This window comes from Eulemur rufifrons, chromosome 2 (genome assembly GCF_041146395.1).
Source record: "Eulemur rufifrons isolate Redbay chromosome 2, OSU_ERuf_1, whole genome shotgun sequence".
NCBI lineage: Eukaryota > Metazoa > Chordata > Mammalia > Primates > Lemuridae > Eulemur > Eulemur rufifrons.
The window spans coordinates 9306332-9317946 of NC_090984.1; the positions used below are offsets into that span (position 1 = coordinate 9306332).

The 11615-nt window shown below is 57.3% G+C and overlaps 2 protein-coding genes across 4 annotated transcripts; one reads left to right on the plus strand and one right to left on the minus strand.

Moving 5' to 3' along the window:
- Window positions 1–3732: 3732 nt before the first annotated feature.
- IER2 (immediate early response 2) lies at window positions 3733–5496 on the minus strand. Its single transcript, XM_069495027.1, has one exon. The coding sequence runs from the start codon at window positions 5366–5368 to the stop codon at window positions 4709–4711; it is 660 nt and encodes a 219-aa protein (XP_069351128.1). The 5' UTR covers window positions 5369–5496; the 3' UTR covers window positions 3733–4708.
- Window positions 5497–8250: 2754 nt separating this feature from the next.
- On the plus strand, window positions 8251–11046 carry STX10 (syntaxin 10). Of its 3 annotated transcripts, XM_069495038.1 has the most exons (8): window positions 8251–8380; window positions 8627–8796; window positions 8943–9037; window positions 9115–9177; window positions 10091–10198; window positions 10293–10399; window positions 10485–10579; window positions 10669–11046. In XM_069495038.1, the coding sequence occupies exons 1-8, from the start codon at window positions 8346–8348 to the stop codon at window positions 10743–10745; spliced, it is 750 nt and encodes a 249-aa protein (XP_069351139.1). In that variant the 5' UTR covers window positions 8251–8345; the 3' UTR covers window positions 10746–11046. The 3 variants fall into 3 exon arrangements, with proteins under 3 accessions (XP_069351139.1, XP_069351158.1, XP_069351147.1); XM_069495057.1 differs by lacking the exon at window positions 10669–11046 and having other exon boundaries at window positions 10293–10395; window positions 10485–10551; XM_069495046.1 differs by lacking the exons at window positions 8943–9037; window positions 9115–9177 and having other exon boundaries at window positions 8627–8813.
- Window positions 11047–11615: the final 569 nt, after the last annotated feature.

An 11615-nucleotide genomic window follows, 5' to 3' on the forward strand; every position in this document is an offset into this window, starting at 1 on the left:
CCCCCATCAAGCTGGGTCTTGCAGACAATTGTAGGAGTTTTGTCCCTCTTCCACAAGCAGAATTTTCTAAACTCTGGGACAATGTGGCAAAATGATTCAATGTTATTTAAATAGCATGGAATGAACCCCTCCATTTCTCTCTTTTCAGCTTGCATCCTTCTCAGCCCAAGGTTAGTCTCCTTCCCCCGGTAACAATGTGGCTTTGACACTGGCTAATCTGTCATTGTAACTCATTGGCTACTGTTTCAGCAGGATCATATGACATTGTTTTGTTTTCATTGTAACTTTTTAAAAGATTACTTTCTAAGTATGGTGAATAATTAACAAATGGGTTAAGTCAGAGAAAAATATTAGGTAAATAATAGCACAGTTCACTGAGCCAGGTAGCATGTGCCTGTAGTCCCAGCTACTCAGGAGGCTGACGCAGGAGGATTGCTTGAGCCCAGGAGTTTGAGGCTGCAGTGATCTATGATCACACCTGTGAATAGCCACTGCACTCCAGCCTGGGCAACATAGTGAGACCCACTCTCTAAAAAATAATAATAGTATGGTCCTTATGAAGATATCCCAAATATCCTAACCCTCAACCATCTGAGCTTTGGGGAATTCTATTCTAAGCACCATGGGAAAGCCATTGATTAAATGAGATGATAAATATTAAATACTTAGCACTTGTTTACCTAAAACAACCTCTTTCACTCATTCAGGCCTGGGCAGGGCACTGGTGGAATTGACATTTGAGTTGGGGTATGGATGCTAAATAAAACATACCATTTCAGGCAGTGAGCAGTGCTATGTTAGCTTGGGTGGCCAAAGAAAGATTTCCCAAGGAGGTGACATTTCAGTAGAAACCTGAAGAAAGTGAGGATGGACTTGAGGGAGGCTGGGAGAACAGCATTGCAGGCAGCAGAAACAGCAAGTGCAAAGGCCCTGGGGCTGCAACATACTTGGCCTATTCTGAAAGCAGAATGGAGGTCAGTGTGGATGGAGCGGCGGGGGACCTGGATTAGTGAAATGATCCGATTTGTGTTGTATAAGGTCAATGCAGCTGTTGTACAGAATAGATTTTGGAGACAAAAGCAGGGTGGAGGTCACCTCGCTAGTAAAGGTGAGAGATGATGGCCGCTCACAACAGAGTAGGAGCGGTGACGGTGGGGGAAGGCTTGGAGTGCGGTGACAGATTGAGTTGATAGCACCAGCTGCTGGAGAGGTCTGAGGAAGGGAGAAATAATGAGCCAAGGAGGATCTCTCAAATGGGAGGCTGCCATTAGCATTGATACAGAAAGGACAGGGTGGCAGGAAACAGCAAGAATCCTCTTTGGCTCCTGTACATTTGGAATACCTAGACCCCCTTGAGGAGACACCAGGAGCGAGGGGCTGCTCAAGGAAGTCTGGAGATTGGGGGAGTGGTTTCAGGACTCAATTTTCAGCTAAATTAGGGGGTCTGTAGAGAAGTGGCATTTATTTATTTATTTTTGGAGACAGATCTCACTCTGTTGCCCAGGCTGGAGTGCAGTGGCAAGATCATAGCTCACCGCAGCCTGGAATTCCTGGGCTTAAGCGATCTTCCTGCCTCAGCCTCTTGAGTAGCTGGGACTACAAATGTGTGCCACCATGTCCAGCTAATTTTTCTTATTTTTTTTTTTTTTTTTATAGAGATGGGGGTCTCCCTACGTTACCCAGCCTGATGTCTTGAACCCCCAGGGCTCAAGTGATCCTCCCACCTCTGCCTCCCAAAGTGCTAGGATTACAGGCGTTTAAGCCACCGCGCCGGGCCTATACTTGTATTTCTGTATGTGCTTTTAAATGTCCAGCACTGTTACCACCCTAAGCACTAGCAATAATAAAATAGTAACACATATAACATTTTTGGTGCTCCAGGCACTCTGCTGCATGCATGATCTCGCTTGATTACTACAAGGAGGCAGCGACTTTTATTATTCCCAATTTACAGCTAGGAAAACTGAGGCCCAGAGAGGTGAAGTGATGTGCTCAGGGCTGCACAGCAAGTGTGTAGAGCGGGCCATTTGGCTCTGGAAGATGTACGCCTTACCCCACGACTTCTGCAGCTGCCCTTTGTCACTCACGTGTGGTTCTGAGTTACCTGTGTTGCCTGTGTGTGTAGATCTGTCTGGCTCCTCCTTTTATCCTCCAGGGAGTAGCAGCCACCAAGTAGCCGTCCATAGTCCACATTGGACTGGTTGGATGGGCATGCAGGCTGTTTCCAGTTTGTGTCAACTTGGTACAGTGCCGCAGCAAACACCCTTCTGGAGCCTCCTGTTGCAGGCCTAGAGTTCCCTGGGGAATCTCCTGGTCATGGGATAGATGACCTTTTTAGTTTTCACAGCTATTGTGCAATCAATTACTCCAGGCTTCACCAATGGGGTTTGTTGTGACAAGTTTTCAATTCTACCTATTCTTCTGGGTCAAATGGGGTCTCGGAGAGGGGTATAGTTTAAGGGGATGTGTGTGTAGGGTGCCTCTTCCAGCCGGGCCTTCTCTCCCATCACCTCCAGCCCCCGGCCCCGTGGTCGGGCACCGGAAACCCCCGGGCGGCCCGGGCGGGGGCGGTGGTCGGCCAAGCCGCTTCCCGCGGAAGGAAGGGCCCGGCGGTTCCTGCGACAGGATGCGCGGCGAGGCCCCCTCCCCAGCCGCTGGGGACTTCCCCGGGCCGGTCTTGTAGCGGAGTAGCTCCGAAGCGGACGCACTGAGCTGCCATCTGGGGTGTGGGGCTCCAAGTGCTCCCACGTCCCCTTGGGGACTTCTGGGTTGGGACTCAGAGTGGTTGGTGCTAAAACTCCCCTACGTTTTCCTGGAAAGAATCAGGCGGTCCCTCCACCAAAGCCTCCTCCCCTCGGGCCTCTGGGTCAGGTCCCCCGAGGGTCACGGGACGCCAGCGCCCGCCTAGCCAGCCGTCGGGGGGGCGGGGCGGGCGCTTTCCCGGCGCCACCACTCCCCGCACCTGCGGCTCCTTTGTCCTCTAACAGTCCTCCTCCCCTCACCCTGGGGCAACGCCCACAGCCCCTCTCCTAAACCAAAGTGGGGGAAACAAGAAGGGTTTTTCCTCTCGGGGCGGCTTAATTTGGAGCTGGGCGTGACCTAAGCAAATAACTAGGGTTCTCACGGACATTTCTAAACCCAAAGCTTGGTGGGAAAGCTGTTTAGAGGCCCATTTCACAGATCAGGAAACTGAGGCTGGGAGCTCACCTCCCTGCCTGAGCTACACAGCTATACTCCCAGGGATTGGAATTGGGGTATTAAGCGCACTTAAAAGTTGACCCGCTCAGCTCCACCCCAGGCTATGGGACTCCCACCAGAGCTGAGTCGGTTGGTCGTGAGTGGCAGTGGGGGTGGGGGGCGAGATCTGCCACCTTTCAAGGTTCCAAAGGAAATGTGGTCCCCAACTCCGCTTGGGGCACTGTACCCGGCACTATCTCCCCAAACGCCTAAACTCCGAAAACCCGCTTCCCCCACTCCCCCGAGTTGTAGGGGAATTTCGAGGGAACACGCAGATCTGGGAGGGGCCCGCGGGGGGTGGTTAACAGGGACTCAGAGTGGAGCGCCACCTGCACGGAAGTGTTGAGGCAAAGAAAAGGGGGCCCAGCCCGCTCCTGCCCACGTGGTAACCGGTCTGACCGGTTCCTGGGGCCCTAGCGAGCCGCCGCCAGTGCCTGACCCTTTAACCCTGCCCCTCCCCCACCAGGGAAGAAAACCAGACAGCCTACTTTTTGCTCAAATGGTCTTTATTTTCCTATCTGACATTTCTAACAAAACGCCAGGTAGAGGGAGAATCCACGACTGGAAAGGTAAACAGATCCTCAGAAACTCGCCGGCAAGAATTCTCCCCCCTCCCAAAACTGGTCCAGTGTCACCAGTGACTGGTCCCAGCTTAACCTTACAGTGCTTCGAACATCCCGTCCACATTTTCGGGATTCTGACCAGGAACGTCTGGGTTGTGTCCGTGTGTCTGAGGGAGGATCACGCTCGAGACTGGGAACATACTCGCCACCTCTAACGCACCAGATGAGAAAATTTTGAACCTAAAACCCTGATGCTCCCACCCGAAGGCTCAGGGGCGCGTGGCGCTAACCAGTAGCAGCACCCACGGACAAAGTGACTCAGGCCACTCTCCTCCCACTCCCCAGGGCAGGTCCTCACACCAGACCCTCCTCCTAGGCCCCACACCCACGCAAGGCAACAGGAAGCTCCCCACGTCTGCCCCATGACGCAACGATGACCGCTTGCACAAGTATGTCAGTGGCGGGGGAAGGGGAGTGCGGGGAATTCTCAAAGGTTGGAAACGCAAACACCAACTATTGAAAACCCTTGAAGGGGCAGCACAGCCCCCAGTAAAAAACAAAGTCTGACCCTGAGGAAATTAAAGAATCAAGCCTCCCTTCTCCCAGTCCAGAAGGAAAAGGAAAAGTCCATGTCCCAGTCCGTTAAGACAGCACCTGTGCGCGCGCCAGGTCTCGGCGGAAGGCGCCCGCGCCCCCGGCTCAGGCTGCTCGGTGCCGTAGCTGCACACAGAAGGCGACGGCTCCCCGGGGGCAGAGTCCCTCTCCGGGCCTCTTCAGCAGCCCGGGCGGCGGCTTCTCTCCACGGTTTCCGCGGGCGCTCCCCCGGGGGTGGGCCTCGCCTCGGGTCTGCGCACTTGGGCCACAGGCTGGACCCGCGCTCTGGGCTCCGGTAGCGTCACTCGGGGTCTTCAGAAGGCCACCACGGCCCGCACGAGCACGTTGAGCATGCTGTCCGCCGGGCGGCAGGCCGGCTTTGCCTCGCACGCCGGCGGCGCCGTCGGAGGGCCCGCGGGGTTGCAGTTCAGGAGGCCGGAGAAGCGCCTCTGTAGGACGCGGGCCAGGTTGGGAAAGGCGCCCTCCGCTTGCGCCGGAGAGGGCTGCAGGCGATCAGGGACCTCCGAGGACGCTGCCTCCTCTTCCAGACGGGCTTTCTTGCTTGGGACCAGTCCGACGTCCCCTCCATCGCTCAGGTTGCTGCTCCGCCGCTTGCGGCTGACTTTGGCGGGGCGCGGGCCACCACGGGCAGGGGCCTCCTCGGCTGTCGGCGCCTCCTGCGTGTCCATGGGCTCCGGGGAGGGCTGCTCACCGTCGAGGGGCGCTGCCTCGGCTTCAGCTTCCGCTTCCCGCGGCGGGTGCAGGCGAGGGTCAGGGGAACGGGCGGGCTGCAAGGACACCTCGGGCTCGTGGACCTCCACCTTGGCCGAGAGGTAGAGTTCCCGGGCGCTGCGCATGACCAGCGACAGCTGCAGACTCCGGTGCAGCCGCAGGCCACCGCGCTGCATGCGCGAGTGGTACATCTTCCAAACAGACAGGGTCATGATGCGTTGTGCCTCCTTCTGCACCTCCATAGCGGCTCGACGGTGAGGGCGACGGGGACTCCCGGGATGGACAAGGCGGGCGGCAGGTGCACTCCGGACAACGGGTTCGCTCAGGCCTCTATCCACGCGCAAACCCACGCAATAATACTGCTAGGACGCTCTGCCCCGGCGCCCGCCACCCGGGCCCTTTTATACCCCGAATGACATCACGGAGACGCCCCGCCCAATCAGAAGGCCGCATCCGGGCTTTCCACCGCGCCGTGGCTAGGGACTCCTTAAAGCGACAAGGTGCAATTTACCCAGCGAGGAAAAGGGACCAACCCGGGCAAGAAAGAGCGTCCCCCACTACACGCTGAACTCTCGGGGTGGTCTCCTTTCTCTGAGTTCCGCCAGTGCACCAGCGCAGGCCCACGGTGGGGGGCCGAGGGTGGGGCTCAGGGCCCACCCACATGCTTGGAGGCCCCAGCGAGTCGTAGGCGGCAAGTTTCCCTTCGTACCGGGGAAGACCCAGGTCGAGCTGGCATATCCTCGTAGGCACTGCTCCTAGCATCTACCAGGCGTCTAATGAATGTTTTCTGCATCAATAACGATGCAACTTACTACGTGCCAGGCACTGTTAAACGTTTTCCTTTTACTAATAGCTTTTTGTTATTAATTCCTTTTATTAATAGTGTTAATTAATATTAACACTGAGTCTATCTGCTTTCTTCAGGTGGCGAAACCAAGGCCGAGTCACTCGCCCAATATTTGCTAAACGAATAAATGGGCCACTGCAGTGAAAGGGGGCCACTAGGGCCTCCAGCTCTTCTGTCTCTAAGGTACGTGTACGCCAGCCCTCCTCATTCCGAAATTACCCACCCGGTGGGCAGCCTGAGCTGCAGCTCTGAACCGAGCATCCCCCCAGTTTCCCGAGACACGAGCTGTACAGGTGGTCTTGGCGCTTGCCCGACGGCTGGGTCAGCCGCATGACAGTCCCCGTGAACACGTGCCTGCCGCCCCCCCAGACTACAGGGGCGGGTTCGAATGGGAGCTGGAAACTGAGCAATGTAGAGGAAAAGCACAAAGAAAGCATCGGCCCATCCTCCACTAGGAGCGATCCCTCCAAGGAAACCTAAAGCCAATCCTTCAAAAACGGTGCAAAATTTGTTCGAATACATCCAATAATTCGAGCTGCGGGCCCTTTAAGAGGTGGCGCCCGTCCCCCCTCCCCCGCCAGAAGCGCCGCAGAGCCTTCCCGCCACCGGCGTGGACTGACCTCCACGGCTAAATTTGGAAAGAGTGACGTAGGGCAGGCGCCAAAGCCGCTTCCGGCTGCCCATATAAGGGCAGGGGCCGGGACACAGCGCCGGTGGGAGGCGGTGTACTTCCGGGGGCGGGTCTTCGGCTCTGGACACGCCCCTCCCTCCCCCTCCCGCCCGTCCGGGTCTGGCTGGAGCCCCGGGCTTCCTGACCTGCTTCCAAATGGGGAGAGGAAGGTTTCACTTCCTTCCCTCCGGGGGCCAGGAAGGCGCGATGCCGGGAAAACACCCCGCAGCGGGTAGGGGCGACCTCAGGGCTCCCACTGACGCCATCTCTTCGAGACCCTACGTAGCCAGCCTGCCAACACGAGAGGCGACCTGCTGGGGACACCTTCATCTCATCCGTCCCCCCTCCCACGGAGACCTCAGATATTTTCCCCTACGAAGCCCCCTCCCCGGTTATTCCTGCCTTCCCCCCACCCCCATGCTTTGGAGCACCCCCACGTCCCGCACCGCCTCCGCACGGGAGGACTCAACAATTCCTCCCTCCTAAAAGACCCCGTCCAAAACCTGTCCCAATTCAACGAGGCTGCCACACTGCGGCGACCTGCAGAGGACGCCCCCATCCCCGCCCCCCTAACTACCATGACATCCCCAGCCCAGGCGCTGTCTCTGAGACCCCACACAGCCACAGCTACTGTGACATGCACAGGCAACCCTCCGAGGACTCCCTGACATCCCGCCCACCACCCTCCAGGGGAGACCAGCCTCCCTACCCCCCCCCCCCCGCTCAGACCACCCCCAAAAAAGTGCTTTCCCGGGGACCTCACTCAGGGTGCCTCTGTCACACAAGGGGTAACCCCATGAGCCCCTCCCCAGACACTTCTGGCCCCTCCCAGACGGAGATCCCACACGCAGAGGACCGCCCTGGAGACCATCCTCTAAGCCACCAATACACCCCTTCCCTTAACCCCCTCCAAGCTCGCACTTAGAGACTCCGCGCTTACGGAAAAACGTGTCTCCGAAAGCCACCCCTACACACGCTCTGAAAGGTGACGCTTCCCCTACAGGCATCTCTGGGGGCCCCACTCACAGCCACCCCACCCCAAGCACCCCAACGCGACCTCCCACCCCCTGTGCAGGAAAAAGAGAAGGAGGGAGTCTCAGAACTCCCCGCAGAAGAATTCCCGCTCCTCACCCCGCCCCTGCAGGGAGGAAGGGAAGACCACCTCTCCCTTCAACGCTTCCCAAACCTGCCACCCGGGACCCTAGGCTGGGACGATCTCCCAGGACGGGATCCCGGTGCCAACTCAGGGAGTCTGTTAAAAGATTCAGCAATCGAAAGAGCCCCTCCCCGGCCATAATCCAGTCTGAGTTAAGGGAGGCTATTATTATTTACATGGCCCAGAAGGGAAACTGAGGTGGTGCAGCAACAATCCGAGGGGCTAGGTCTCGAACCGAGATTCCGAGCTCGGACCCAAACCCAGACAGACAAAAGTAGGACATTGCCCGGGTCAGGCACGCAAAGGCGGAGAGGCGGGGCATGCGGGCCGGAAGCCAGCTCTGCCCACAACCAAGATGGCCGCAGGGAGGGCGGAAGTTCCTGCACTTCGGGCCTCCAAGGCCTCTCTTTCTCCCTTGGCGGACCTGCTCTCGATGGTGGCGTGGCGGGGGCCGGCGAGGTGGCGCGTCCTCCTTGGCTGGGAGGGAAACCCAGCGCGCAAACCCAAGCCGAGAGAGGGGTTCGGCCTGGGGAAGGGGGGGTTGACATGTCTCTCGAAGACCCTTTTTTTGTAGTCCGAGGGTGAGTGACAGCGATGGGAGAAGGCGGAGGGTGCTCAATCTCCAAGCCAGCCAGTGCCTGGGTGCCGGCCACAGCGTGCCAGGCAGGCTGGGCACGGCCGTCCGGGGGCACGGGTCGCCCAGCGTCGGAGTGGGAGGGGTACCCCAGGGGGATATGGGCGGCTCCTGAGTCCCCCATTAGTTTGGGGGCTCAGCAGGCGGCAGGACAGCCTGTCCCCAACCGCGCCTGCTGTGCCCCTGCCTGCAGCGAGGTACAGAAGGCAGTGAATACGGCCCGTGGGCTGTACCAGCGCTGGTGCGAGCTGCTACAGGAAGGCGCGGCGGTGGGACGCGAGGAGCTGGACTGGACCACCAATGAGCTTCGGAATGGCCTGCGCAGCATCGAGTGGGACCTCGAGGACCTGGAAGAGACCATTGATATCCTGGAGCTTTTGGTGGGGGGTGGCATGGGAGAGCCAATTGCAGGGAGGCAGGGGCCGCTGGGAGCCAGTCCCATGAACACTTGGAAGGGTAGGGGGAGGTGGGTATCTGCCTCTGGCTTTGACCCTTGACTCTTAGCCCACGGATAGTGGAATCCAGTCCAAGCAAGTTCAAGCTCCCAGCTGGGGACCTGCAGGAGAGAAAGGAGTTCGTGGAGCGGATGCGCGAGGCAGTCCAGGTGCGGAGACATCCTGTGGGGGTGACTGTGGGGAGGTTAAGGGCGTCTTTACTCCCTAATGCTGTCCTCACCCCCAGGAAATGAAGGACCATATGGTCAGCCCAGCAGCCGTAGCCTTCATGGAGAAGAATAACAGAGAGGTAAGGCATCCACCCCAACATGCCCACCTGAGTCTGTCTGGGTGACCCATGCCTTTGAGTGCCAGCCTGATCCATATCTGTTTGTGTGTCCACCTGTCCCTTCTGTGTCAGTGCCCATCTGCTCTGTGTGCAGTTGTCTTCTGGTTGTCTACCTACCTGCTCTTGCTCGGTGTGTACACCTGAGCCCTCTGTGTGTATATTTCCATGGGTACCTTTCCACCTTCTCCTCTGGGTTTGTGTGGGTTTCCTGCTGGGGAGCGGAGGGCTGGGGGCTTTATACCTTTCTCCTTTCTGCTTCGGTGCTGTTTGCTCTGCGTGTGACTATTTCCAGGGTGTCTGCCTACCTCTGTCTCTGTGCATGCACCTGACCAATCCAAGTGCGTGCACTTGGCCTCTGAGCGCATCTCCCTCCATCTGCCGGCAGCATACCAACCAGTTCCTGCGGGAGTATGCCTGCCCTGTGCACATGTGTACGCATGCGTATATTCTCCCTGCCGCCTGTCCGTCTTTCTCATGTGTGGCCATTCTTCGCTTGTCAAAAACCACCAGCCTCTCTCCATCCCCTTATAAGCCCCCATGGGGTCTGGGAGCTGAGGCCCCCACCAGTTCAGCATCCCGTAGCAGTACCCACATGTCTTCCAGATGTGCCACCTTAGGGATTAAAGGCCAAACTCTAAAAGACATCTAATAATAAGTGTTCTATCACCTGAACACTTAGGTCAGGCCGAATGCTTTGCTGCTTTGCCTGCAGCCAGCCCCAGGAAGAGCCACTCGACTCAGGTCATGCACCTGAGGAACCCAGGCCATTCTGTCCCAGAGACTGCCTTCCTGACATCCACTGTGTGGCTTTGCCACACATGTGCCCTGCTGTGAGTGGGCGTCCCTCCCTGAGTCTGTGGTCTGTTCTCCGCAGATGCTGGTGGCCAAGCCAGCCACGCAGAAGTCACCCAGTGACCTGCTGGATGCCAGCACGGTCTCGGCCACCTCTCGCTACATCGAGGAGCAGCAGGCCACGCAGCAGGTGTGTGCGGGTGGCCGAGGGCCCTGGGATGGAAGAGCCGGCAGACCGGCTGGGGTCCGTGCCAACAGCACCTGCTGCCCCTTCCGCTCTGCAGCTGATCATGGACCAACAGGATCAACAGCTGGAGATGGTGTCTGGGAGCATCCGGGTTCTGAAACACATGTCTGGCCGCGTTGGGGAGGAACTGGACGAGCAGGGCATGTGAGGCCAGGCCCCTGGGGGTGGGCCAGGGGCACCCTGGCGTGCTTGGGCCCTTTGGGGGCTGATGCCATCCTGGTCTTTGCAGCATGCTGAATGCGTTTGCTCACGAGATGGACCACACCCAATCCCGGATGGATGGGGTCCTCAGGAAGATGGCCAAAGTTTCCCACATGACGAGTGGTGAGTCCCCCGGGCGGCAGTAGGTCCTGAGGGGGCAGGTTGTGGGCAGTGTCCTCTCCTGCTGTGACCTCTGACCCTCTTGTCCCCAGATCGTCGACAGTGGTGTGCCATCATAGTGCTGCTCGGGGTTCTTCTCGTGGTTTTAATCCTACTCTTCTCTCTCTAACTCCAGCCCTCCCTGGGGGGGCTGGTCCCTCATACCTGGGGAGCTGCCAAACGCTTTTGAGCTGGCTTTGCCCCCTGGGAGGAGAGGATCCCGCCTAGGGGGTTGTCCCCAAGGCTCTCATCCAGAGCCAGTGGGACCCTCAGGGCCCTGGGCCGGATCCCCCTGCCCCTGGTTGTCTGAAGTGCACTTAGGGGGTGATGGAGGTGGGGAGACCTCAGACACACCCCTCCCCATTTCTATTTCCGGTGCCCCAAAGCCATTCGCCCCTGTGCCTTCTCCATGTGCCAATTTGGAAATAAAATCCCAGCCTTTTTTTGTACATATTTGTATCCTATGGTGTGTTGACTACAAACTTGTGATGGAGCCCTGATTGGAACTCCCATTCTAAGCCACTGTTTGCCTGAGCAAGAGCCCCAGGGTGTGTGTGTGTGTGTGTGTGTGTTTTTTACAGATTTCAATGGTTGACATTTGGTGCAGAAGAGACTATTGTGGTTTATTTTTTGGTTTTAATAATGGATAATTTATTACTATTGAAACTTCCAAACCCTGACTTTTCCTTGAGTTTTTGAAGTTCTTTCTGAACATCTGCTTATCCCGGCCTAAGGTAAATAAATCCCTTAGATGTGGAGCTTAACAGTCACTTCTCAGGGGCTTTTAAGTGACACTGGGTTCCACTGCAAACCTAATACAGCGATTCCTCTCTGATAAGCCATAGAGCCTTCCTGAGTACAAGGTGATTCCCATAAACGGAGGAAACCTTCAAGTGCTGTGCATCTGAGATTATTAGATGTTTCCAGCCCACGCATTATGTAATCAGGCATCAAAACCATGCATCTCCGTTGCTCATTTGCACATTATAAAGTGCTGTTA